Below are 25,551 nucleotides of genomic sequence, written 5' to 3'. Positions count from 1 at the left end.
TGAAGGAAAGAAAAAGAAAGGGGGAGAGGGAGAGACAAAGAGAGAGTCGGCGAGATGAAGGGCGCTGGAGTGATCTCTTGCGGGCCTCTCTAGTCCAAACGTTGTTGTTGTTGGCACACACAGAAATACTCTATCACACACATAACCCAAAGCCCTTTACCTCCACTCTCACTGGGTCACGGGTATGCCAACCAATAAATACACTTGAGGCCAGGAGTACACAGGATGCCAGTGCGTTTATCTGAGCATGTAGAGAAGAGGGAAATCTTACCAGCATGTTACACTGTGGTAACACTTACATAAACAATAGCAGTAATAGCAATAGCTTAAAGGTGCATTAAGGATTAATAGCTATTCGCTAAAGGTATGCTAGCAGCTAAAACTAACGAAATCTCTTGAAATGTGCTGACTTTGACATTATGACAAACTAATTACTCAACGACTGTCCTTACACAGTCAAACATCAATCATGTGCAACACAAGACTAAGCAAGACGGCAAATAAGCTACTTAATAGATCGGCAGAAGGTAATTAAAGTCAGGTCGGCGGGCATCGGCAGGCAAAACTACAGAAGGCAGTTATATGCCTATCGACCCTGCTATGCCATTGGCACGGACGCAATTCTCCATATTAAAAGTCATTGTAGCGCCCCAATTTTTTTTAAGCTGTTATTTTAAGGTTAACTGCTTATCCTAACCCTAATCCTGAAGCATAATTGTTGCATATTGTGCCTTTAATAAGTGGCACATAAACTACACCAACTTACATTAGCTGGTTGACTGTATGGTTAGGTGATCCACCTGACTGATCACACCCTAAAGGGAAATCCTTGTGTGTGTGTGTGTGTGTGTGTGTGTGTGTGTGTGTGTGTGTGTGTGTGTGTGTGTGTGTGTGTGTGTGTGTGTGTGTGTGTGTGTGTGTGTGTGTGTGTGTGTGTGTGTGTGTGTGTGTGTGTGTGTGTGTGTATGTGTGTGTGTGTGAGAGTGAGGGCAGAACTGAAGTTGGGTAATGAATGGTTCACACACGTCATGGAGCAGGATGTGTGAAAGCCTTTGAGCCATGGCTATCTGTGTGTGCCAGTGCCCCACACACACCTACGTGCCTCTGTTTCTGTCGGCCTCTGAGGTCTGTGTGCAGTCAGGCTAGCCCGTCACTGTAGGCCAATCCTTTTCAGACAGCCGTGAATTAATTCCATACCACACACACACACACACTCACACTCATACTCCTGGACGTTTCTTGTACATACCATAATATGTGGACACACACCAAGCCACTTATTGCCTCTCATCTGCTCAGCAAAACAAGCAGGTGCACATGTGTGTGCGCCTGTTTGTGTGTGTGTGCCTGTGTGTGTGTGCGTGTGTGTATGTGTGTATGTTGCTTGTTACGAGAATGCTCTTTGAATGAGGATCACTGTTAAGCTTGACCTTTGGGTAGACGTGACTGCTTTATAGGCTGTTAATATGCATGGCTTTGTGTGTATATATATTAATATATATATATATATATATATACTATGTGTGTGTGTGTGTGTGTGTGTGTGTGTGTGTGTGTGTGTGTGTGTGTGTGTGTGTGTGTGTGTGTTATACTCTGTTCAGTTGAGAGCGATAATTAGTATAGCTGGTTAGTCCTTAAATGCACGCTTGCACACACACACACACACACACACACACACACAGGCGTACACAAACTCACCTCACATTGTCTCATTGTTCACTATGACTCAACCCTTCCCAGCATCACCTGTCTAGATCACTTATACTCCGGATGTGGTAGAAACTCTAGACCCTTAATGGAGGATCACCTGAGCCCTCTCCCTCCCTTTCTCCATCTCTGTATCTGCTTCTCCTGTCGTGTGTGTGTGTGTGTGTGTGTGTGTGTGTGTGTGTGTGTGTGTGTGTGTGTGTGCGTGTGTGTGTGTCTGTGTGCGTGTATAAGTGTGTGTGTGTGTGTGTGTCGTGTGTATGTGTGTGTGTGTGTGTGTGTGTGTGTGTGTGTGTGTGTGTGTAAATTGAATAATCTTTGGGTCACCATGTTTAACCTCTATAAACATGCTTAATGTTAAAGTATGTTCAACCTGGGAATGGGGTTAAAAGATATCAGTGCAACAGTATATTGTGTTATTGTTCCATCCATCTACAGGGTTCAGGGTGATGCTTCTTGGCTTGGTCACACAGAGAGTTCCGGAAGCCTCTCCCCACATAACAACTTGGAGAATTTTCAGAATCTTGCAATATAGATTAGAGCTACTGCATTCATCATTTATCAGTCAGGAGTATGGGGAACCCTAGTTTCATCAGAAGCGATTGGTGTGTGTGTGTCTGTGTGTGTGTCTGTGTGTGTGTGTGTGTGTGTGTCACAGGGTGGCAGGTGTGATAGGATTCTGAGAAGTGCCAGGAGATTAGCGAGTTGGCGTGCGAGTTTGTGTTCACACCACCGAGCAGACCTGCCATTGCCCACACAAACACACACACACACACAAACACACTGCGGCATCAGAAACAAACATTTGTTTCCTCTCTCCCTCCCCCACACAAACCAGGAGCATTATGTCCCTGCAGTGTGTGGTCGTGCCCACCTAAAGTGGCCTGTGGCGTGTTGGTCATTAACCTGGCCGTGTTATTTTCAGTCACAAACAAGTGCTCATTATGGCTCCACTGTTCTAATAGGTTACCCAGTAACTCTCACTGCACAAGACACTTCCCCAGCGGCACCTTTGTCTCCAGACTGCATAGTTAGCCAACTATGTACCCTGTTCTATCTATTTTATTTTTGATAAATAATTCAATAGATTAATCACGTTAATCCAGTTCCTGGGATGCAAGTGTGCACAGACACAGAATCCATCCCCTTGGAAAATGAAGCATGAACAAACTTCACCCATGTGGAAGAACTGACTGACTGGACCCACCACCATTCTCCATTACGTTTTGGTGGTGTTAGCCTCTTAGCATCGTTATACATAGTTAAGTGTTGAGCAGTTAACCTCTTGGCATCGTTATACATAGTTAATCTTAGAGCCGTGAACCTCTTAGCATCGTTATACATAGTTAAGTGTGGAGCAGTGACTGTTGTTCGGGGCCAAATACAACATCTACCTCTTAGCCAAAACAACCATGGACATCCTGCGGCACGTGCTGACAGCCAGGAGGCGCCAAGGCAAACCTGACCCTCGCCGTGACCATGTCATGTTAACACAGCTTGCCCTAACGAGCGTCCTGACTTAAGGGAGTGTGTGTCTGTGTCTGTGTGTGTGAGTGTAATGCGAGACTCAGAGAGGCAGGCTCTTCAGACGCAGACCGGCCATTCTGTAGGATTACAGACGAGCCACTGGAGACTTCACACAGGGAATATTTAAGCCTGAACACATGCAGTACACTAAACAAAACAAGCGACCTGGTGCCTGCTCAGTCCCACCGACTGTGTGTGTGTGTGTGTGTGTGTGTGTGTGTGTGTGTGTGTGAGAGAGAGTTTTTTTTACCCCTGTGTGTGTTACAGCTACACTAAATACCTCAGGGAGTAGTTTTTTGCATCTAAATTAAAAGAGTTGACATTTCAGCTTTTGCATCCATCAGCACCGTATGATCTATGGAACCAGCATGTACAACAACTGTTCAGTGCTCTCTCCCTCTCTCTCCTTCTTTCACTCTCTCTCCCTCTCACACTGTCTTTCTCTCTCGCTCTCCCTCTCTCTCTCTCTTACACTCTCTTACACACTCTTGAACACTCTCTCTCTCCCTCCCCGCCACTCTCTCTCCCCCCTCTCGCTTTCTCTCTCTCTCTCCCCCCCCCCCCTCGCTCTCTGTTTTTGAGAGGGCTCTGTAGACACACCCCTACAGAGCGCCAGTGGCATGGCTGGCATCTGAGTCAGTGTGTGCCCTGAGGACAGATGAACTTTGGAAAAAGACCACAGGGCCTGTTAACCATACTGCCCCCCATCTCCCCCACCACAGGGCCTGTTAACCATACTGCCCCCCATCTCCCCCAGCACAGGGCCTGTTAACCATACTGCCCCCCATCTCCCCCACCACAGGGCCTGTTAACCATACTGCCCCCCATCTCCCCCACCACAGGGCCTGTTAACCATACTGCCCCCCATCTCCCCCACCACAGGGCCTGTTAACCATACTGCCCCCCATCTCCCCCACCACAGGGCCTGTTACCCCATACTGCCCCCCATCTCCTGACCACAGACCCACTCCACTGTTGAACTCATGCTGTAATTGCCTTACCTTTTTCACATTGTTGATCTCGTTGCTGTTGTTATAGTATGTCTTTGTTGTTGTTATCCTTTTACTTTGCTGTTGGCCTTCCATTTGTCTGTAGACCTGTAAGTGGAGCAGCTTTACAGCGCTTGTAAATGTTCAAGCCTTTTTCGTATTACAGATTTTGGAGGATGGGAGGAGGTTAGGGATGGGTTCAGTTCAGTAAGGTTCGTTGTTCGTTTTTATCTCATGTATTTTGTGACCAGGTAAGGTATTTGTGGATGAATTGCCGTTAGCTGCGTTGTTTTTTTTAATTATTATTAATTTCACCCATCCCCTTAATTTTGCTTCCTTCATCTTTTGTTCTTTAGTTTTCAAATGAACTGCCTTGTAATTGGATATCATGGTTTCTGTCAGTGCTGGGGTGAGGAGACAGGACATTTTTGTTTTATTTCTTTTTTTTTATATCCATTATTATTGTTTTTATTATCATTATGCTCCAACCTTGTACCTTATATGGGGGATGACACTATACAACAATAAAACAATGGTGCTTTTAACATATTTTAATGAGAAACTTGCGGCTTACAGAATGTACGCCACAGACCCTGTGAGGCCACCACCGCATCTTAATGTGATGTTTTAATGGTCAGATATAGTGCTAGTCTTGGACCATCATGAACCTTGCCTAGATGGCCCTAGTTTGCATCTGGTTCTGGTTTAACTGTGGCTCTGGAGTGCTAATACGGGTGTGGGTGTCGCGTCCAGGCGTAAATAGTCAGATTTGCATGCATAAGGGCCTTAAGAGCGGCGCGGTGCGCTTGAATCCTGAAGTGGTCAATTGTCTTGTTTATTAATGCAGCCGAGAGCCGTCAGACGCTTCTGCCAAAGCGGTGGGAGTATTGAGGAGGGATGAGAAGTCATGCGGAGACAAGGATGGGAATGTCTCCTCTCTGTGGGAGAGACAAGTGTGTGAGTGAGAGTGTGTGTGTTTGGGGGGGGGTCGGGCTCGGGGAGAGATGCTTCAGCACCAGTAGTGCAAGGTCAAATATGTGGATGAAGTCATTTTCTGGCATGTTTAAAAGCCCCTGTGGAAGTGTGTGTGTCCATCAACTGAGGGATGTGTGTGTGTTGGTGTGTCACAGGCTTCAAGTACATGGTTGAAGTAATTTCCAAGGTATTTAAAGGCCAGTGGAATGTGGAAATGTACCCATGTCTGTGTGGGAATTGTGTGGTGTGTGTGTGTATCGACTGGAGGTGTGTGTGTGTGTGTGTGTGTGTGTGTGTGTGTGTGTGTGTGTGTGTGTGTGTGTGTGTGTGTGGGTGGGTGTGTGTGTGTGTGTGTAGTGACATACTGGCCCACCAGGGTCACATACATGTGGTTGAAGTATTTTTCAGGTGTTAAAAGGCCAGAGTGAGAAGGCCATTAACAGGAGGGGAATGGCGGCTATGTCCCCTTTGTCTTTGCTCTGTAGGATTAATCTTAATCTCTGGTGAATACATGGAGACACAAAGTCCATACTGTCTTTCTTACTACCCCCCCAACACACACACACACTCTCTCTCTCAGAGGCTGTTTCATAAGCTTGTCTACAGCGAACAGGCTTTAGCTCCATACAGAGAAGCACAGAGTACTGGACAACTGCTTCATCAGGCCTGCTGGCAAGCCCAGAGGGTAGAGAGACAGAGAGAGGCACACTTCAAAGAGACACTAACAAGCTAAGTAAAGACAAGGGATATGGGAATGAAAAAAGAGAACAGAAAGAGAGTAGAAGAGAAACCCTCTGGGCTTGCCAGCAGGCCTGATGAAGCAGTTGTCCAGTACTCTGTGCTTCTCTGTATGGAAAACAGAAAAAAACTCTGTGCTGAAAACAGATTGTGTTTTATTCCTCTCTCTCTCTCTCTCTCTGTATGCACACTTGTCCACCCTAGTGACCTAATGATGGGAGAACCATTAAAAGTACCAGTATGGCATTGGTTCCTGAAGACTGTTCTGATTTGCGTCTGGCCGGCATCAGTAGGGTTGGTACCAGTAGGGTTTTATTGGTTGCCGGGGGAACTGTGAACTGTGCCTCGGTGTAGATGTGGAGGGCTCTGTGTTGTGCCACACTGGCGAATACACTGGAGATAAAAATAGCAACAAACAAAACAAAAGCGTGCGCACACACACACAATCACTACCACAACCCCGTCAGGTATGTGAAGTGGGCTTGGTGAACTGGTGGGGACTAGAGCACCTGGTTCCTGTCATTACGGTTGTGTGTGTGTGTGTGTGTCTGTGTGTGTGTCTGTGTGTCTGTGTGTGTGGACAGCCAGCACTAAAGCTTGCAGGAAAGGCATTCCACTGGAACGGGTCATGGATGCAGTGTGTGTGTGTGTGTGTGTGTGTGTGTGTCCCGTGTTGACATGCAGGTCAGTCATCGCCCCCAGTGTTTTAATGCTGGCCGCCGGAGAACAACTTGGCTGACTTCTCTGGAAAGCTCTGTAATGAAGAGGGTCACAAAATGTTTATTTCCTAACTGTGTGTGTGTGCAGTGATGGCAGCATATCTCTTTTAAAGACAATAACACAGGCTAACGCCCATCAGTCTTCCATAGTTGTGTGTGTAAGAATGTGTGTGTTGGCTTTTAACAATGAGGGGTCGAGAAGACATGACCTCATTGACAGCTCCTCACTCAAAGTGTCAGGCACCTAACGAGGCATATGAGATTAGGTTCTTAGTAACACCTTACACACACACACACACACACACACACACACACACACACACACACTACCCACGGAAATGTATTTTACATAGACTTAAGAGTTCAATGGAAACTGCTAGATAAGATGACATTCTTCTGAGAATAGACACCTGTGTTTTAGCTACTGACCTAGTTCAGATCCCCAGAAATGCTCTGCTGCTCTGAAGCCTGGCATGTAGGTCTTGGAAGCTGATCCCACAACAGTATTAATATGCTGAAATCTGGATCATAACAATGCCTTATATAGTATATCAAGGTCATTAATGACGACTAACTATACAATTATCGGTATCCAAATTCCTCAAAGATTATTTTAGTTTTCCAATTTCCTATTATTTCTTCCTTGTCAGTGTTTTCAGTTGACAGTGACTCGATGTGAAGATATTTTGAAGATGTACAAGTTAACTGTGTTAATATATGTTAATAGTGTGGCGGTGTTAGGGGATGTGAAAGTTAACTGCGTTAATGGTCTGATGAGATGTTTAGGCGATGTTAAAGTTAACTGCGTTAATGTGTGTTAATGATGTGTTGGAGCGGAAGGGGACATGACAGGCCGTACATCCTGCCTGTATTGACACTGACCGGTGGTTTTTCCTGTGTTTTCAGATGCTAGGTGGCTCTCCACTGCCTGTCAACACGCTGGTGAAGATCAAAGAGGGGCTGCTCCGACAGAGAGAGCTGGAGATTGACAGGTGAGAGCCATCTTCCTCCTTCTCTCTCTCAGTCTGTCTGTGTCTCTCTCTCCTTTTTTATCTCCTTCAGGAACTCTCCTGCTGCCCCCTCTCATACATACAGACAGACAGACAGACAGACAGACAGACAGACAGGTGATGTGTCAAGTCCTGCTACCTGTAGCTTCTTATCCTCTCCCCCTCTCATACATACAGACAGACAGACAGGTGATGTGTCAAGTCCTGCTACCTGTAGCTTCTTATCCTCTCCCCCTCTCATACATACAGACAGACAGACAGGTGATGTGTCAAGTCCTGCTACCTGTAGCTTCTTATCCTCTCCCCCTCTCATACATACAGACAGACAGACAGGTGATGTGTCAAGTCCTGCTACCTGTAGCCTCTATTTCTCTCTCCCTCTCTCCTTTTCAATCCCTTACTCTTTCCCTCCATCGTCCTCTCTCTGTCTCTCTCACCTTGTCTAACAGCTGTACCACCTCATCTTCATTCTGTGACTAGTGTAGGTCTATACAAGTGTCTATGTGTGGGTGGAGGGTTGTGAGTGAGTGTTTTTGGTGGGTGAAAGACAGAGACCGGAGAAGAACTGCCAAAATGGATTTATTCTGTGTGTTTCGATAGAGAGATGGGGGGAACTGACGAGTAGAAGTGCCTGGTTGTGTGTGTGTGTGTGTGTGTGTGTGCGTGTGTGTGTATGTGTATGTGTGATGTGACTGCATCAGTGACCTTCAGCAGCAGTTATTACAGTGGCATGTCCCACCATGCCTGTACACTGCCCAAATGCAGAGGTGCTGACAGACCCCAGCGTGCCAGACAGACACGGGGGGGGGGGGGGTGGGGGGAGGGGGGATGGCGGGCAGACAAGGTGTGTTTCTTCTCTGAGAAAGACCCAGTGGGATACTGCTGCCTCATACAACATGCATACACATGTGTGCAGTCAACACTCACATTCACCTCTGTTCACAACAAAGGACACCCCTGACACCTACCAACCAGTACAAACACACACACACACACACACACACACACACACACACACACACACACACACACACACACACACACACACACACACACACACACACACACAGAGCCCCTCCTCAAGGGATTGAACATGAAAGACCAGGCTGGCTTTAAGTGGGATCTGTTTGTAGGCCTGCGCAGCCCAGATCACATTGCACAGGTTTTTCCAATTACCATCACAGCCATTGACTCCTCTCACACAACTCAGCTCAGCACTGCCAGTCTAACACAAGACCTCATCACTGAACCTCTTTCAGTGGGCCACAACCTTTAAGCATTTACTTGGACCAAAAATATATATAATTTGATCTTGAATGTGGTCATATTGTGTTGGCCTTTATAAGGGCATGTTACTTTAACTGCTGACTTAAGATGGTCTTTCATGAGCAGATTTAGCCAAATAATAATCAAGTAATAACTGTGACTAAATGTATTGGGTTTGGTGAGGTAGGTTTGAAATGATGGAGGAAGTACACAGTATGGCCACCAGATGGCTCTGTGGCCAACCCAAAACTGTACACCAGTGTCGGCTCTGAGGCTGTGATGGTTACAATTACCTTTCCTTTTATTAACTGGACTACTGTACTTTTCAATGTACTATCTAGGGATTGCTGTTGATGGGGCAACTTGGTTTAATGGCTTTGTGTGCTATTTATTTCTCAATGTGTTGGTGACAAAGCCTTTTCTGCATGTCTTATTAAAATTCGAATCCAGTTCTCGTCTTCTCTCCTGAGCTCATGGATGCTATGTGTGTTATACTCCACGACCACACAGTTGTTTGGGTTATGTGCTGTTAAGATGACTAATGGGTTTCTATGGAGTATGAAAGGCCTCTACTACTCTATGTCAGAACATCATTAGTGAAATAGGGAATAAATGAGAGTGTTAATGGTGAAAACAAGTTGAGCTTGTGAGATCTCCTTTGGAGTGAGGTGTTTCATAAGGCACCTGTTTCTGTTTTGTAAGGTTCTTATCATAGCTGATCCTGACAGTAGGTTGAGGACGTGGAGAGTATAACTTCAAGCCGAGCCTTTTGTCATGTGACCTCTCTGAGATGTTTTAGTTGTTCTTTCCATTATTTTAATAGTGCTTGTGTGTGTGTGTGTGTGTGTGTATACCCAGGCAAAAGCAGCAAATCCTGCAACTACACGCCAGAATCCGGGAGAATGAGCTGAGAGCGCAGCAGGTCCTCCACAATCAGAGGGGGCGCTGTGACGATCCCTACATCCTTAAAACAAAGGTGAGGCCAGCACAGACACAACCAAAGAGCCTCCAGTGCTGTGACTGAGAGATTAGGCTTTGTTAGGTGGCTGCTAGAGGCGCTCATTTTAGCTTCATTACAGACACATCTGATGAAGGATTCTATGTTCTTTCCATCTGTTTACAAGTGCAAAGAACTTTAAGCTGTCTTCAGATCCCACTTTGCATTCAAACTGTGTAGAGTAAGAAGAACATTGAATTCCATTCAGACGTAGAACTAATTTCTATCCAAGGGGAATGCCCCCTTTTTTTGCAACTGTTCCAAGAAATTGTTGGCCACTCTCTGACGAAGTGTGTGTGTGTGTGTGTGTTTGTCCTGCAGGAGTGTGTGTGCGACAGCAGCCCTGTGGCCCAGCAGCCGGCGCTGGAGCGGCTCAGCCCGCTGTGCGGGTCGGGCCCCGAAGGCGGAGAGCTGGGCCGGAGGCTGGCGGCGGCTGAGCTTGAGGCGCTCCACCTGAGCGAGTTCCTGCGGCAGAACACACAGAAGTACACGGAGGACATCAAGAAACTGGAGGACAAGGTGTGTGTGTGTGTGGGGGGGGGGTACTGGTTTGCAAGGTGCCAGTAGGGTTAGTGTTAATGTTTGCAAACTAACACATCATTTGACACTTACATACCCTCTTCTGGAGGCACACACACACACACACACACACTCACTCACTCACTCACTCACTCACTCAGACATACACTGCAGACATGTGTTTCCATATACAGTACACATACAGTATCCATAAGTTGTTTAAATAACAAAATCATTTATCATTAAATAGTTAACAAAACAAAACCACAAGCTAATGAATGTATGTATGTGTGTGTGTGTGTGTGTGTGTGTGTGTGTGTGTGTCTCCAGATGAAGACGCGCGACCGCTACATCAGCAGCCTGAAGAAGAAGTGTCAGCGGGAGCAGGAGCAGAACCTGGAGAAGCAGCAGCGCATTGAGACGCTGGAGAAGTACCTGGCAGACCTGCCCTCTCTCGACGACGTGCAGAGCCAAGCCCAGCAGGTACGCACGCATGCATGCATGCTAACACACACACACACACAGAGAAACATACAGGACACACACACACACACACACGTGCAGACGCTTGAGAAGTACCTGGGAGATATGCCCGCTCTCAGCATGGTGTAGGGCCAAAACCCAGCAAGTATAAGTACACAAACACAAACACACACACACAGACACACACACACACACACACACACACACACACACAAATGCACACACACTGTATCTCCCATACACATATGCACACTCACGCTATCTTCCACACACATATGCACACACACACACACACACTATCACACACTGTGTCTCCTACACACATAAACACACACACACTCTAATTCCCACACACAAATGCTTGCAAACATACACACTTGAGCTGTACTTGGCTGAGCTGCCTTTTCTGGACAAACTTCAGAGCCAAACACACACACACAAACACACACACACACACACACACACATTGGAATGATTCCTAGCAGATCTTCCATACTTTAACCGGTCATTACACCAGCCACAGCATTCTCTCTGCATCTCCCTGTCTTTTTCTTCTTTTCCTCTCTCTCCCTCTCTCTTTCTCTCATACTCTCATAGTTCCACATCAACAACATACTCTCCCTGATTTATTTGTTTTATACATTTATACCTATACATTCACACCCACTTTCCCACACACCCACACACACACACACACACAGCAGGCACCTGACACGCTTGTGGAACACAGCCCATCAAAACGCACACACACACACTTGTATTGACTCCCTCATACCCATTAAGTATACACCTCACTTCATTACTACGCTCTATATTCTGCTTAACATTGATGAAATCATTATCACCAATTTTCTTCTCTGTGCGTGCATGCAAGTGCAGTAGTGTGGGTGATCTGTGGACCACTCTGTTTTTACGGCTGTTGCATAACAATACGTGGTAACAAGTCCCTCTAATTTATTTATACTCTAATGACAGTTTAATTAGAAAACCTAGTTTGGTTTTAATTGTGGGACGCTCATAGGTGAGTGTGTGTGTGTGTGTGTGTGCAGACATTGCCAGCAGGGGTCAGTAGAATCCAAACTGGTGCTGGAATGGTTGCAGTGGGTATGTGTAAATATGACTAAAAGAAGCATTAATGTGCATTTATTAAAATGTCCTCTCTTCCTCTTTCCATTGATTCCTCCCTCCTCTTTCTTGTCTATCTTTCTCTTCTACCTCTCTCTTTTTCTCTCCCATCCCTCATCTCTCTCTCCTTCTCTCTCTCATGCCCCCCTCCTTCCCACTCTCCTTCTCTCCCTCTCTCAGCTGGAGGAGGTGCGGGGGACGGCAGAGGCGCTGCAGGATCGCGTGAGCGAGCTGGAACGGAGACTGGAGGAGAGCCAGGCACTCCTGCAGGAGAAGGAGGAGCATATGATTGTACAGGCCCGCAGAGAGCAGGAGCTGGTGGCCACCGTCCAGAGGTGAGGGGGGAGAGAAAGATGGAGTGGAGGAGGGAGGGGGGGAATGAAGGGAGCACAGGAAGAGAGACATATGAAGGGAGGGAGAGGTGGACAGCAGGATGTGAGGGGGGCAAAAAGAAAGAAAGAAAGAAAGAGAGAGAAGCCCCTCCGTAAAGACAAGGGGAGCGAGATGAGGTAGAGGGACAAAGCTAAAGAGAGGGAGAGAATTTTGTGTAGGTGGGGGGGGGGGGGGGGGGGGGGGGGGGAGAGAGAGAGAGTGAAAGTGAAAGGAGACTGGTGCAAGAGCGTGAGACTGAGAATAGAGAGGGAGAGGGAAAGGGAGAGGATGAGATGGTGGGGGTGAGAGACAGAAAGAAAGAGAGGGGGTGGGAGACAGGGAGAGGTCCACAGGGACAGGTAGGCACAGAGCCCAGGATCAAGGATGGATTTATTGATGGCAAGATCAAGAGAAGGAGAGAGAGAGAGAGAGAGAGAGAGAGAGAGAGAGAGAGAGAGAGAGAGAGAGAGAGAGAGAGAGAGGGAGGGAGGGAGTGGCACATCTGCAGGGAGCAGGTCCTGGCGGCCACTGCAGAGAGGTCAGCAGAGGGTTAATAAACAAACCCACTAACTCACAAATGCATAGTAATGAACTCAATTGATCAGGTGTGAGTAGGGGGAAGTCACACAAATGAAACCCAACAGACTTTAAGGCCCAATCTCAATACTTCCCCTTACCCCTTATCTTACCCCTTACCTTTGAAATTGCGCGTTCATGTGAGAGCTAGTGGTGTCTCAATACCCAACTTGATCAAGATTAAGGGGTAAGCTTAAGTGGTGTATGGCCCTCGTTTTTAAGCTGATAGGAGAGCTACCTTGCTCCTCCAAGGGCTATCCCAGAGCACACAGCGAAACCAGTTCGGGAATTTTCAAAAAAAAATGGCTGCTTGAAGCGAGGAATATTTTAAATGAATAAAGCTATCTACACAACTTTTTATATGTTTATAATGACTCGGTTTGATCTGAAATGTACTACACGAGCGATGCATAGAATTGTCGGTCTTAACTGAAGCTTTCAAACGGTAGTTTTAGTATACAATTAGCGCGTATACCACCACTCCATTGGCTTATATGGTAGCTTGCCAGCTATCATGCTACATACACTACATGTAAGTATTTTTGGCTTAATTAATTTAAAAATGACGACAGTCTTGTTTCGTGCTCTACACAGTTGTATACATATATATTTGCAACCATGTTCTTCATTAGACTTTTTTTTAAATCGCTAGTTTCATAGCTCATACAGTCACGCATGACGTACCCGAAACCTAGTGGCGTCTCATTTCATAGGGGAAAGATCTCAGCCCTTGGCCCTTACACTTGCAAGTGCTAGGGTTAAGACTAAGACAAGATTAAGCAAAAGGGGCAAGGAGAAGAATCGAGATTCGGCCTAAGTTCAGCTCCTCCTTCTCCCCAGCTTGATTGTTACTTCCCTCATGAGAGCACCACAGTCCATACGACTGGCCTAAAAGCTTAAGAGATTTTACTCACTGGAAAAACAAGTGGCTGATAATATAGCAGTCTGCTGGCCAGCCATGCAATGGCCCCAATGTTTCACCAAATGTCTCTGCACCAAAACATGCCTCTTCCTTTTCCTTTGTGTTGTGTTTTTTTTGGGACATCCCCACCCATGCCCATTCTGGTGATTATGGCTACTCGAGGGTTAACCAGCCCAGAGATGTGCCATGGGTACACCGCCGTCGGTTAAGCAGCCTCTTGAAAAAGTCAGGAGTCAGGGGTAGAGGCACTAGCAGGAGCCGCCTGTCCGCCTGTCATCCCCCCCCCCCACCCCCCCCTGCTCTGAGTGCCCAGGCTGGATGTCTCCAGTCATTTCTCTGCCCCACTGCCCATCTCTGCCCCACTGCCCATCTCTGCCCGTCTGCCCATCTCTGCCCCACTGCCCATGTCTGTCCCACTCATTTCCTGTGCACTCCTCAACAGCCTCTGGAGACTGAAAATAAAGCCTAAAATAGACTACCATCAGTAAGTCAAAAAGTCAGCGGTCAGAGACTGATAAAGGAGCATGAACAACAACAATAAAGCACCCCGTTCAAGTGCAGAATGACAGCGAGTGTTCGTGGTTCAGGGCAGGGTACCACACGGAGTCAGAGGAGCGCTGACACTCCAGACTTTACAAACGCAGTTTAAGAAGAAGCCCCTCAGAGGAGAGGCTCCTTCCTAGCAGATGTGCTGTTCAGAGAGAGGGAGAAAGCAGGAGAGAGAGAGCAGAAGAGAGGGAGCAGAAGAGAGGGAGAAAGCAGGAGAGAGAGAGAGCAGAAGAGAGGGAGAAAGCAGGAGAGAGAGAGAGAGAGAGATCCTTTCCTAGCAGATGTGCCAGGGGGCTGAGGGAGCCGTGAAGCCTGACAGCCGGCTGGCGTCAGGGCTTCTGCTCAAGATGGCATGAAAAGTGCTGAGTTGGCAGAGCTGCCCGACCGTCGTGCCTATGGACTCTGAGGGAGAGGAGAGGGAGAGAGGGGAGGATGGAGTGAGTGGGCACCGCCCAGTTTCTGCTCTCCAAGAAAGAGAAAGAAGAGAAAGAGTGATCTGGCCTGGTTCAGGATGGAGAGCATCTGCAAATATAAAACCTTTATCAGTAATGATGCAGGGGTTAACTGATATGTCATATTTGTACTGTTAGCATGTAGTGTTGGAAAATAACATGATTGAGGTGCTGATAGAAATATGTCTTGTATTAGAGGTGTAACTCTCATATGTTCTCTCTCTCTCTCTGCCCCTTTCACACACACACACACACACACACACACACACACACAGTTTGACTGAGAAGGTGGAGCAGTGTCTGGAGGATGGGGTGCGCTTACCCATGATGGACCTGAGACAGCTGGAGAGAGTGAACACACAGCTGCAGGAGCAGCACACACACAGCAGCGTGGTGGGTATACACACACACACACACACCAGTGTTCACGTTAGCCGGCTATGGCCGGACATTGGCCGATTGAACGCATGAATGGCCGGTATAATAAGATGTAAACGGCCTAAATGTCCGATAGAAAATATGTATGTAGGCTATGATTAATCAGTAACATAAAACAACAAAACAACTGTAACATAAACCTGAATATAATCAGCCTGCTATGTCATTAAAAAAAAGTTCTAAAGCAGATTTGGATTGCATTCGGAACATGCTCTGGTCGAGGTTCCGCAACACACGCAGGCTGGTTTCCCCGCTAAAAACTGTTCACTAAAATAAACAATAACAAAATTTCAAAATGGCTATGCAGACGTCTCTCGGTCAGTTCTTCAAAAAGACAACTGATAGCCTTGATAGGCCTAATGATTCGTCAAGAAATGATTCGACTCCAAGTACATCATCCGAGGCCCCGACGGATTTAGGAAATGCGCCTGCCAAAAAACTTAAAAGGAGTTTTAAAGCTGAATGGGTCGAGCAATTCCGTTGGCTAAGGTCGGAAAAGTAGTGATGGAAAGTTCGGATCATTTTACCGACTCGAATCTTTGAATCTCGTTCAGTAAAATGAACGAATCTTTTTTCGAGTCACTTGTTCATTTTAACGGGGGGGGGGGGGGGGCGGGGGGGGGGGGGGGGGGTGGGGGGGGGGTGCTACTCAACATTTTTAAATTTTAAATACGTCCACTACAAATACTACATGTTACTACATGTAAACCAGCAGATACTAATTCCTGCATTCAAATAATATTATATGAAAGTTTGGATGAAATGGTCATTTATTATCACATAAGCATTTAATGATCACGGCAAACAATTACGCTGCACTGAACTGTAAGTAAAGTTTTAAAAAGTTAAAATAACTAAACCTGTAATTATTTCTTGTGAACGAATATCATTCACGTCTTACTAAACATAGACACTCGGAAGTGAACTAGGTTAATAAGTCCTTTCTGTTTCCTCTTCTGAGCCTATGCAGGTTACGTGAAAAAATATCCAGAGCCCAGTCAAAATGAACGAAACATTTCGGTTTTCTCTAGCTTCCCATGCTGAGCCTATGCAGATCACGTGAAAAATGATCCAAATACTTGTATCCGGCAGATGACCTAATCGTTCACCTCCCGACCGTCTTTGGATCAACGTTTCGTTCATCTGCCGGATATCGTTCAATGATTCGTTCTTTTGCCGGATATCAGTCTTTCGTTCAATGATTCGTTCTTTCGCCAACCGTGTCTTTGTATCTATGATTCGTTCATCTGCCGGATATGGGTATTTCGTTCAATGATTCGTTCTTTTGCCGGATCGTTCAATGTTTCGTTCTTTTGCCAAACGTGTCTGTTTCGTTCAATGATTCGTTCTTTTGACAACCGTGTCTTTGGATCTATGATTCGTTCATCTGCCGGATATGGGTCGTTGGATCCTTTTCCACGTGACCTGCATAGGCTCAGTACAGTCAGCTAGAGGAAACAGAAATTATTCGTTCTTTTTCCGACTGGGTCTCTTGGATACGGGTCTTTGGATCATTTTTACGTGACCTGCATTCAACAAATCATTTCTGTTTCCTTGGCTTAGCCAATGCAACAGTCCCAGTTGTCCCGATGCGCGGTCATGAACGAGAAAAAGAACAAATCTTTTTTTGAGAGGACTCGTTACTCTCGAGTCGTTGTAAGGATTCGTTCAAAATGAACGAATCGTTCACGAACGACACATCACTACGGAAAAGGTGGATGGTCGAGACACAATGTTCTGTAGCATTTGTGAGAGAGCAGGCAAGTTAAACGGCTTTACGAAAGGTTCCATCAATTTAAAAAGATCTGCATTAGTTGACCATAGCGAGTCCTCTGACCACAGAGCCGCTATGTCCCTAACATCGCAGCAAAGTGCAATGAGAGTGCACTGCGATAACGCCACTAAATCTATAAGAGACGCACTCGTGGCACAAATGAAAGTGGTGTATCACATGGCTAAACATGACATCCCAAGTAATCAGTTTTGCGGATTGACAGAATTGAATGGCTTTCAATATTTTTTTGACGACTACTTAGGCTAAATAAATTGCATTTATTGAAGAAACTTATGCTAATTTGTGTCGTTTCTCATTTGGAGTTTTGGTGGCTATTAGTGAATAACGTCCGGTAAACATTCCAAATGGCGGCTATTCTGGAATAGCGTCGGACATTTGTCCGGCCAAGAAAAAGTCTAGCGTAAACCCTGACACACACACACACACAAACACACACACACACACACACACACACACACACACACACACACCAACAGGATGAGTTCAAACAAACACTCACACACACATGAATAGTATTACTGAAATGAGTTTGTACATACACTAGTAAGATGAGATCAGACAGATGCATACAGACTTTCAGGAAGTTGGTACACACACACACACACACACACACACACACACACACACATACACCTTAGAGACCATCCTGCAGGAACATCATCAGTGTAGTGGCAGTGAACCACATCAAAACCAAAGTGCAAAGGAGGACACCAGACAAAGTGTGTCTGCTGCTGTTAAAAATACTGTCTGGACTTTTTACACAGAAGGAGGCTTGTAGAGCAGCCAGTTTATCTTCCTACTCTGTCCTACATTGTAGTTATAACACAGAAACACACACACACACACACACACACACACACACACACACATACACATACATACATACATACACGCACACACACACACACACTCACGCATATAAGTACACATAAGCACACAATTCTTAGTTACATATTATATTTATGCACACAGCACACACTGAGTCAGGGCTCCAGTGTTGACGCCATGTGTGTGTGTGTGTGTGTATGTGTTTGTGTTTGTATGTATGTGTTCATGTGTGTGTTCATGTGTGTGTTCTCTTGTCTATTGCAGCTGATTGACAATCAGAAGAAGCAGATAGAGAAGCTCACAGTAGAGCTTTCGGTAAGTGTGTATGTGTGTGTGTGCATGGTCCATCTTTCAGCTGTGTGCGGATGTTTGTGTGTGTGTGTTTAATTAATAGCAGGAAGCAGTGGACTGGAAGCAGAGGGAAGATGCGTGAAATAACCGGCACGTCATTTCTCTCTCCCCCTCCCTCCCTCTCTCTGTCTCTCTCTTAGTCGGTGGAGCAGGGCTTGCAGCAGGAGCAGAGTGTGTCTCAGGCATTGCGAGAGCAGCTTCAGGAAAAAGACGAGGACCTGCAGACCCTCAACAAAACCCTGCAGGAGGTAAAGCTCTGAATATATATATATATATATATACAGTGGTGAAACTAAGTATTTGACCCCCTGTCGATTTCGCAAGTTTGGCCACTTGCAAAGAATTGCGTGATCTATAACTGTAATGGTAGGTCTATTTTAACAGTGAGAAACCGAATATCAACAAAAACATCCAGAAAACTGCCTTTTATAACAGTTAGGAATTTATTTCCATTTGTTGCGCAAATAGGCAAGACCAAAGAGTTGTCCAAAGACGTCAGAGCTAAGATTGTAGACCTGCACAAGGCTGGAATGGAATACAAAACCATCGGCAAGCAGCTGGGTGCGAAGCAGACGACTGTTGGTGCAATTATTAGCAAATAAAAGCAACACCAAACAACTGTCAATCGCCCTCGGTCTGGGGCTCCATGCAAGATCTTGCTCTTGCAGTATCGGTGATCATCCGAAACGTGCCAGATAACCCCAGAACTTCAAGGGGGAGGTTGTGAATGATCTCTAGGCAGCTGGGACCCCAGTCACCAAGAAAACCATTGGCAACACACAACGCCGTAATGGTTTGAAGTCCTGCAGCGCTCGCAAGGATCCCCCGGTTCAAGGAACCTATTCCCTATTGTATCCTCTCTTCCATCCTCTCTTGCTTTTCTTTCTCTTTCTCAGTCTTCATTCTTTCCCTGGTTCCTTTGCTCACATCTCTTGCCCTCTGTTTGACTTATTTTTATCTCCTTCTCAAGAGCAGGATGAGTGACATTGACATGTGCCATTACACACACACACACACACACACAGAAAACTTCCCTCCTACCCTTCACTGACTCCAGGGTGGTCATGCCTCAACTTTCTTTCACCACCTCTCTCACTGTGTGTGTGTGTGTGTGTGTGTGTGTGTGTGTGTGTGTGTGTGTGTGTGTGTGTGTGTCTGAGTGTCTGTCTGTGCACGGGCACACACGCACAAACACACAGACACACACACACATATGTCAAGAGATCACACCCTGATGGAGCTGATATTACCTGGCTAACGGGTAGAAGGTGACCCAGAATGACCATCACAGGGAAGTCACTTCACACATACACCTCAATGCACACACACCCACACACACACTTGTCATTGTCACATTGTCTGACTCACTCACACTCTCATTTACTTTTCGCTGATGTCACCTGCCCTTCAACTCACCTTTTGGCAGTACTTCTCTTGAGCCCTACCCCACACACACACACACACACACACACAAACACACACACACACACACACACACACACACACACACACACACACACACACACACACACACATATAAGCACACACACACAGTCCTTCATCTGACCTGGGTAGAACCCCCTAGACTTCACTGTCGGCGGTTGTCACTTTTTGACGGAAGGATTTTTCTCAGGTGCATTTTGTTTTATTCAGAAGCTCCTTCCTCCCTTTCTCTTTCCCTCTCTCTCTCCCCCATCCATCTCTCTCACCCCCTCCCCCCCTCTTCCTAGCTTTCACCCTCTAATGGCCTTCCCATCTGATGCAACAGCTCTTAGCTTAGGGCCCCCACGTGATTTATACCCACCTCGGTCTCAAACTTTTGGGGGGCCCTGAACACTGCCGCCCACCTAGCAACAGCACGCACACACTCACACAAGCCCGCACACAAACACTCACAAACACACACCTTTTCCACATAACCCATAGTTTAACACAGCGCCAAAGCGTGCCCTGAAACGTCCCTGTGCCGCTTTATTCAAAGGCATTATTCAAAGGCATTATTCAACAGTGCTTTTCCTAACCTGCGGCAGCCCGTCACTGGCCCGCTTGAAAAATTCATGGCGAGCGCTGCCTACTTGTTTTCATGCCGTGTTAGCCTCTCTCGCTAATGAGGCGGTTTGAATTGTGCATGAGGCCCGCGAGTGGTGGCCTTGGGCTAGTTGACTAAGCTGGTTTTTAATAGACTCGTCTGTTTGCCCACGTTTGCGGCGCTTCGTTTTCAGCGCACGCGGTCCGATGCCCATCTGTGCCCAACAGGTGGTTTGCCCATAAAGCCGTGATGTGGCATGTTTGGGTATTGGGTTAAAGGCAGGCTGTCTCCCCAGCAGCTGACGCCATAGTCTTGGCAGCAGGCAGTACAGTGGTAATAAAAGAGTTGTGCCGTTCCCTCGTTCACTGATCTAGATCTTTTTTCCTCCCTACCCTGATTCTCTACCCTAGTTTCTTTCTCCCTCTCTCCTCCCTTTCCTCCATCCTTCTTACCTGATTTCTCACTCAATGTCTGTTCCTCCTCACACACCCTCTGCCTTTTCACTCCTACCTGTAGCTAAGCTCAGCGCTAGCAGCACCAAAGCCATGGACTCAATCTCCAGGAAGCACTGATCCCCTGATCAAATAAGCCACAATCAATAAAAACAATGGGACTGTATTATCTTTTTAATCATTACTAAGTGGTCTGTCCCTTCTAATTGGTCTCTCCCTCTCTCTCTCTCTCTCTCTCTCTCTCTCTCTCTCTCTCACTCACACACACACTCTATGCAGAACCAGAAGCAGGTGGGCGAGGGGTGTGTGTTGCGGCCGAGCCCCGGGGGCGCAGTGCAAGAGGCCGGGCCTCTGCTGAAGGAGATGTCCCTGTGTCTGCTGGACCTCAAGGCCCTCTGCAACATCCTCACCCACCGCGCCCAAGGCAAGGAGCCCAACCTCACACTGCTGCTGGGAATCAAATGTGAGTATGCACACACACGCAAGCGCACGCACGCACACACCACACATAGCAAAAAGCCCAGCTTCACACTGCTGCTGGTAATCAAATGTGAGTATATATACACACACACACACACACACACACACACACACCACAGCCATGGTGTGGCCACTCAGTTAATGCCCAACAACAGTCACTCTTAGCACAAGGGTAATGAGCCAAACCTCTTAAGTCACCAAATGGACCCTCATTAGTCTTATACATTGATGACCACACACACACTTGCATTAGAGTGGAGTTGAGAAACTGCAAACATGTAGATACTGTATACACAAATACACTCTCCTGTGCTCCTCAAAGTCCCACTAATCTATGTCAGCCCCCCCCCCCCCTTACACACCATCACGCTTTTGTTTTTGGATGTTTGTTTTGAAATAGTTCTGCTTGGCTCAATAAGCTTTGAAGTTCGTTGAGTTCAGTGAACTGTGTATAAAGCACATTCATTATTATACGGCTCCTCAGAATGTTGCAAAAAGTTCCATTGAATTGAATGGGCCATCCCAATGGTCAGAAGTCTGATATTAACTACTTACTGGCCGAGAGTGAGGTCATGCAGGTAAATATCAGACAGAGGTATCGCTCGGTCGATGCTGCGGGGCCGAAGTCTGATATACCTGCATGATCGAACGGTCGAGGTTAGTAAGTTGTTTATTATTTGGCATTTAAGCTCTTATCATTTTGAAAATAAATGGTAATTGTAAATAGAAAACATGTCGTTTTGTTCAGCTCTCAAGTCTTCTCACGACACAGTTTTCAGGTGTTGCCTAGCAAACAATGACTTGCTAACTTCAAGTTTCAATGATCAATAGAAAACGGACAACAGGGCTCAGCTTAAATGGCTTTAATTTACAGTTAAACGCAAGGTTTTCAAACTATAGTAGTCAAGTCTTCATCATCACTTTCAATAACACATTTTCGCTGCTTCTGAAGTCCTATAAAGTATTACCCGATATCAAAATGTTCGCGAATTCTGTCAACTGTCATGTTACCACGACATTCACTGGTTTCCTGTTCTCAGATAATTTCATAATAGGAGTCCTGATTCTATCAATACATGCTCAGGGCTGTTGATATATCGCAAATTTTTAAGGATGTAATGTTTAGTACTTGGTACATGGTATCACTAATTTTTAAGATTGATGGGGTGTGCAATAAGAATACTTATCAGACCGCAGACCGGCTAGAACGTCAATGCGCGGCTGGCATGACTACCCATTAGCCAATCAGAATGCTCGTACTGTCGTTGCCATATAATAATTCTCTGTAATTGCCGCTTGGAAAATTTCTAACCGCTGCAATTGGGAACAGGTTTTGTGCTTCTAATTCAGATCTTACATATCTTTCTGCAAGTAGTCCATTAACGGTTTGTGATGGAAATTCGGGGCAACTTGTAGTCGGCAAGTAATACAGCTACAAATCTATTTGCTTGAAAAGATATTTTGAAGGAATGTTTTTTATCGCTTTGTCAAGAAACAGTATAACTAGCGGTATTATTTATATTCCACGGGTCAGTTTTGGAAAATGAACCTGTTCAGGCTAGAACAAGACGCCTCCACTGCACATCGGGGGTCCTGTTGGGATTTTTTTTGGCGAATTATAAATGATCCCTTACCTCGCTGACAATCTATATGAGTGACTACTTCACTCCTTGAGATTTCAGTGGGCCTTGCATCATCTGCATGTATATCCTTCTGTGGTAGATTTGCACAACAGACTCCTCATCTTTCTTAGCTTCAACTCATTTTTTCCCCTTTCTTTGTCTGTAAGCGTTTCCTGTTCTCTTGATAATATCTGTGGCTCACTGGCCTCCCCCTGTTTCTGAATAGACTCTGACGTGTCCAATAATAACCAACCAAAATTGGTAGTTTTTCTCCTTAAATCGCTTCCATTTATTTATTTATTTTGTGTTTATAACGATGGCTGTGGGAAATAAGGGGATTATTCTGAGGGTGTTCAGTTCAACTCTCCGTCTGTTGGTTTGTTTGCTTCAGGCTTGTCCGAAGTCATGTGTCCTGTCTGAGTCCCTAGAATCGATTTTTTTTCTCTCCTCTCCTTCCACGCACGCATGCACATGCACACACACACACACACACACACACACACACACACACACACACACACACACACACACACAGGCGCGTGCGCACGCACACACAGGTGTTTGAGGACATCTGTGAGTTCAGAGGGTTCAGATCAAGCACACTCAGCCTCTCTCACTTCTCATGTGAAAAATGGGCATATGCATTGAGACTGACTAACACACAAATACACAGACACACACACTCACTGAATCCCCAGGAACTCTTCTGGTCTTCACAGGTGCTTCTATTAAACATGATGGACATGATGACATCATGGTCCATCTGTAATTTGTCAGCACTGCTTTGCACCCATGATCATTTCTTTCCAGATAAGCATTATACCTGTTGGAAATTAGATACTTATATACTGTATATCTCTCTCTCTCTTTCTCTCTCTCTCTCTCTCCTCCTCTTTTCTCCTCTTTTGTTCCTTGTGTTGTTGTCCCGTCCCACATTCTCTCTTTCCCTCTCTTTCTCTTTGACGCCCCTGCTCCATTCCTCCTCCCTCTGTTCCTCCCCCCCTCCGCCTCTCTCTGTCTCTCTCTCCTCTAGCGATGGGTCTGTCTGGTGAGGAGATTGAGTCTCCGGAGGAGGACGGCCTGCGGGCCAAACTGCGTGAGGTGTGCCAGCTGCGCAAGGACATCGACGACCTGCGCACACTCATCTCCGACCGCTACGCCCAGGACATGGGGGACAACTGCGTCACGCAGTGACCACCGCCCACCCTCCTCGCCTCTCTCATTTCACCTCCTCCTCCTCCTCCTCCCCTCCTTCGTCCGCATACACTCTCCCCCTTATCCTCAGGGTGTTATTTTTGTTCTGTTTTTTTTTTTCTTGACTGTGTGTGTGTGTTGGTGGATCAGATCAACATACAAAGACATCCAATCCAAAGAAGGGAAATAAAAAGGAATACCCAGAGAGAGAAAGCAAGCAGAGAGAGGCTCTCCTTCATGTCCACTGTAGATTGTGACAGATGGACCGTTTCTCGACTACTGAATGTTGGACCAAGCTGTGAAACAAGCTTTTTGAAAGTTTCACAAGGGACGTCGCGCTTTAGCTTTTCCACTTGGGATCTGGAGGAGAAAAGGGGTCATATATTGCCCCTTTCATGGCGTCCAATGGGAATGTGTGTTTTTTCAGTTTAGTTTTGTTCTGTAAGGAATATGGAGTTGTACAGTATTTCTGCCTGTTTTTTATTAGTATTTCTGTTTTACATCTGACTCTTATTTATTGATACTTAGGGAATTGTTATACTTATGGGTGATGAGTGTTTGATCCCGCCCAGTCTGTCTGTGAAGAAACTGAAATATTGGAAATGTCCTTAAAAAAAAAAAAAAGAAAGAAATGTTTTTCTTGATGCAGTCTCACTGGCCATTAGGGAAACACAAATGTACCAGTGCTGTTCTGTAAAGTGCCTCGCAAAGTCAAAGTCCTCTTATCCATCCATTTCACTATCTGTGGCCCACTGAGGAACACTGTCGTCATGGTTCCCCCCTCCATAACATTCTCTCTTCTCTCGTGTTGACAGTCGCGGGTCGACATGACAACATGTCTCTCTTTGTCACTCTCTCCTTCCGCCAATGCTGGCAACTCTGGGGTATGTGAGATTCAAAAGTCGTGTTCACATAAAAGGGAAAGCAACACAGGAAAGCAAAAACTTTCAGTCAGTTCAGACAGAGGTTATGCCCATGCTCTATGACATTAGCAGAAAGCCAACTCTGCTGAACACCAGGTTTTTTGTAAAAGAAAACTCATTATTATTTCGGATAGTGTGTTAGTACCAATAATCAGGAAATGTTTTAGTGATTATATAAATAGCTTTGATTACAAAAAATGATAATAATGCTTCAGATTGCTGGTATCCATTTTGTTTTCCAAAGACATCTGTTGAGGGAATACGTCTATGAGGAAAAAACTATTCTGAACAATTCTTTCAGATGTGTTTGTTGTGATGACCTTGATGGTCTCACTGAAAAAATGATCATGAGGTCTGTGTTGCACCATGCTCTTGGTGTAACTGGATGTATACCTTTTGTTTTGTAATGACGACCATGTCGCCTAGCAATGCAAATTATTGATATATGTTTTGTTTCCTCAGGTATTTTAAATAGACAGTATTATCTGCACCTGTTTTGATGTTCTACAACAG

At 45.9% G+C, this 25,551-nt stretch overlaps 1 protein-coding gene across 1 annotated transcript in view; it reads left to right on the top strand.

Moving 5' to 3' along the window:
- cep85l (centrosomal protein 85L) overlaps nucleotides 1-24,486 on the top strand; it is a 60,754-nt gene extending 36,268 nt beyond the window's left edge. Inside the window, exons 4-13 of the mRNA XM_080832488.1 lie at nucleotides 7,562-7,647; nucleotides 9,790-9,907; nucleotides 10,250-10,447; nucleotides 10,778-10,930; nucleotides 12,236-12,390; nucleotides 15,202-15,319; nucleotides 18,252-18,302; nucleotides 18,479-18,586; nucleotides 21,099-21,282; nucleotides 23,955-24,486. Coding sequence (XP_080688614.1) covers nucleotides 7,562-7,647; nucleotides 9,790-9,907; nucleotides 10,250-10,447; nucleotides 10,778-10,930; nucleotides 12,236-12,390; nucleotides 15,202-15,319; nucleotides 18,252-18,302; nucleotides 18,479-18,586; nucleotides 21,099-21,282; nucleotides 23,955-24,115 — 1,332 coding nt within the window. The 3' untranslated portion in view covers nucleotides 24,116-24,486. The remainder of the gene's footprint in view (nucleotides 1-7,561; nucleotides 7,648-9,789; nucleotides 9,908-10,249; nucleotides 10,448-10,777; nucleotides 10,931-12,235; nucleotides 12,391-15,201; nucleotides 15,320-18,251; nucleotides 18,303-18,478; nucleotides 18,587-21,098; nucleotides 21,283-23,954) is intronic.
- The last annotated feature ends 1,065 nt before the right edge of the window (nucleotides 24,487-25,551 follow it).

Source organism: Sprattus sprattus (assembly GCF_963457725.1).
Source record: "Sprattus sprattus genome assembly, chromosome: 2".
NCBI lineage: Eukaryota > Metazoa > Chordata > Actinopteri > Clupeiformes > Clupeidae > Sprattus > Sprattus sprattus.
The sequence above is the reverse complement of the archived record's forward strand: the minus strand, read 5'-3'. Positions and strand labels throughout refer to the sequence as shown.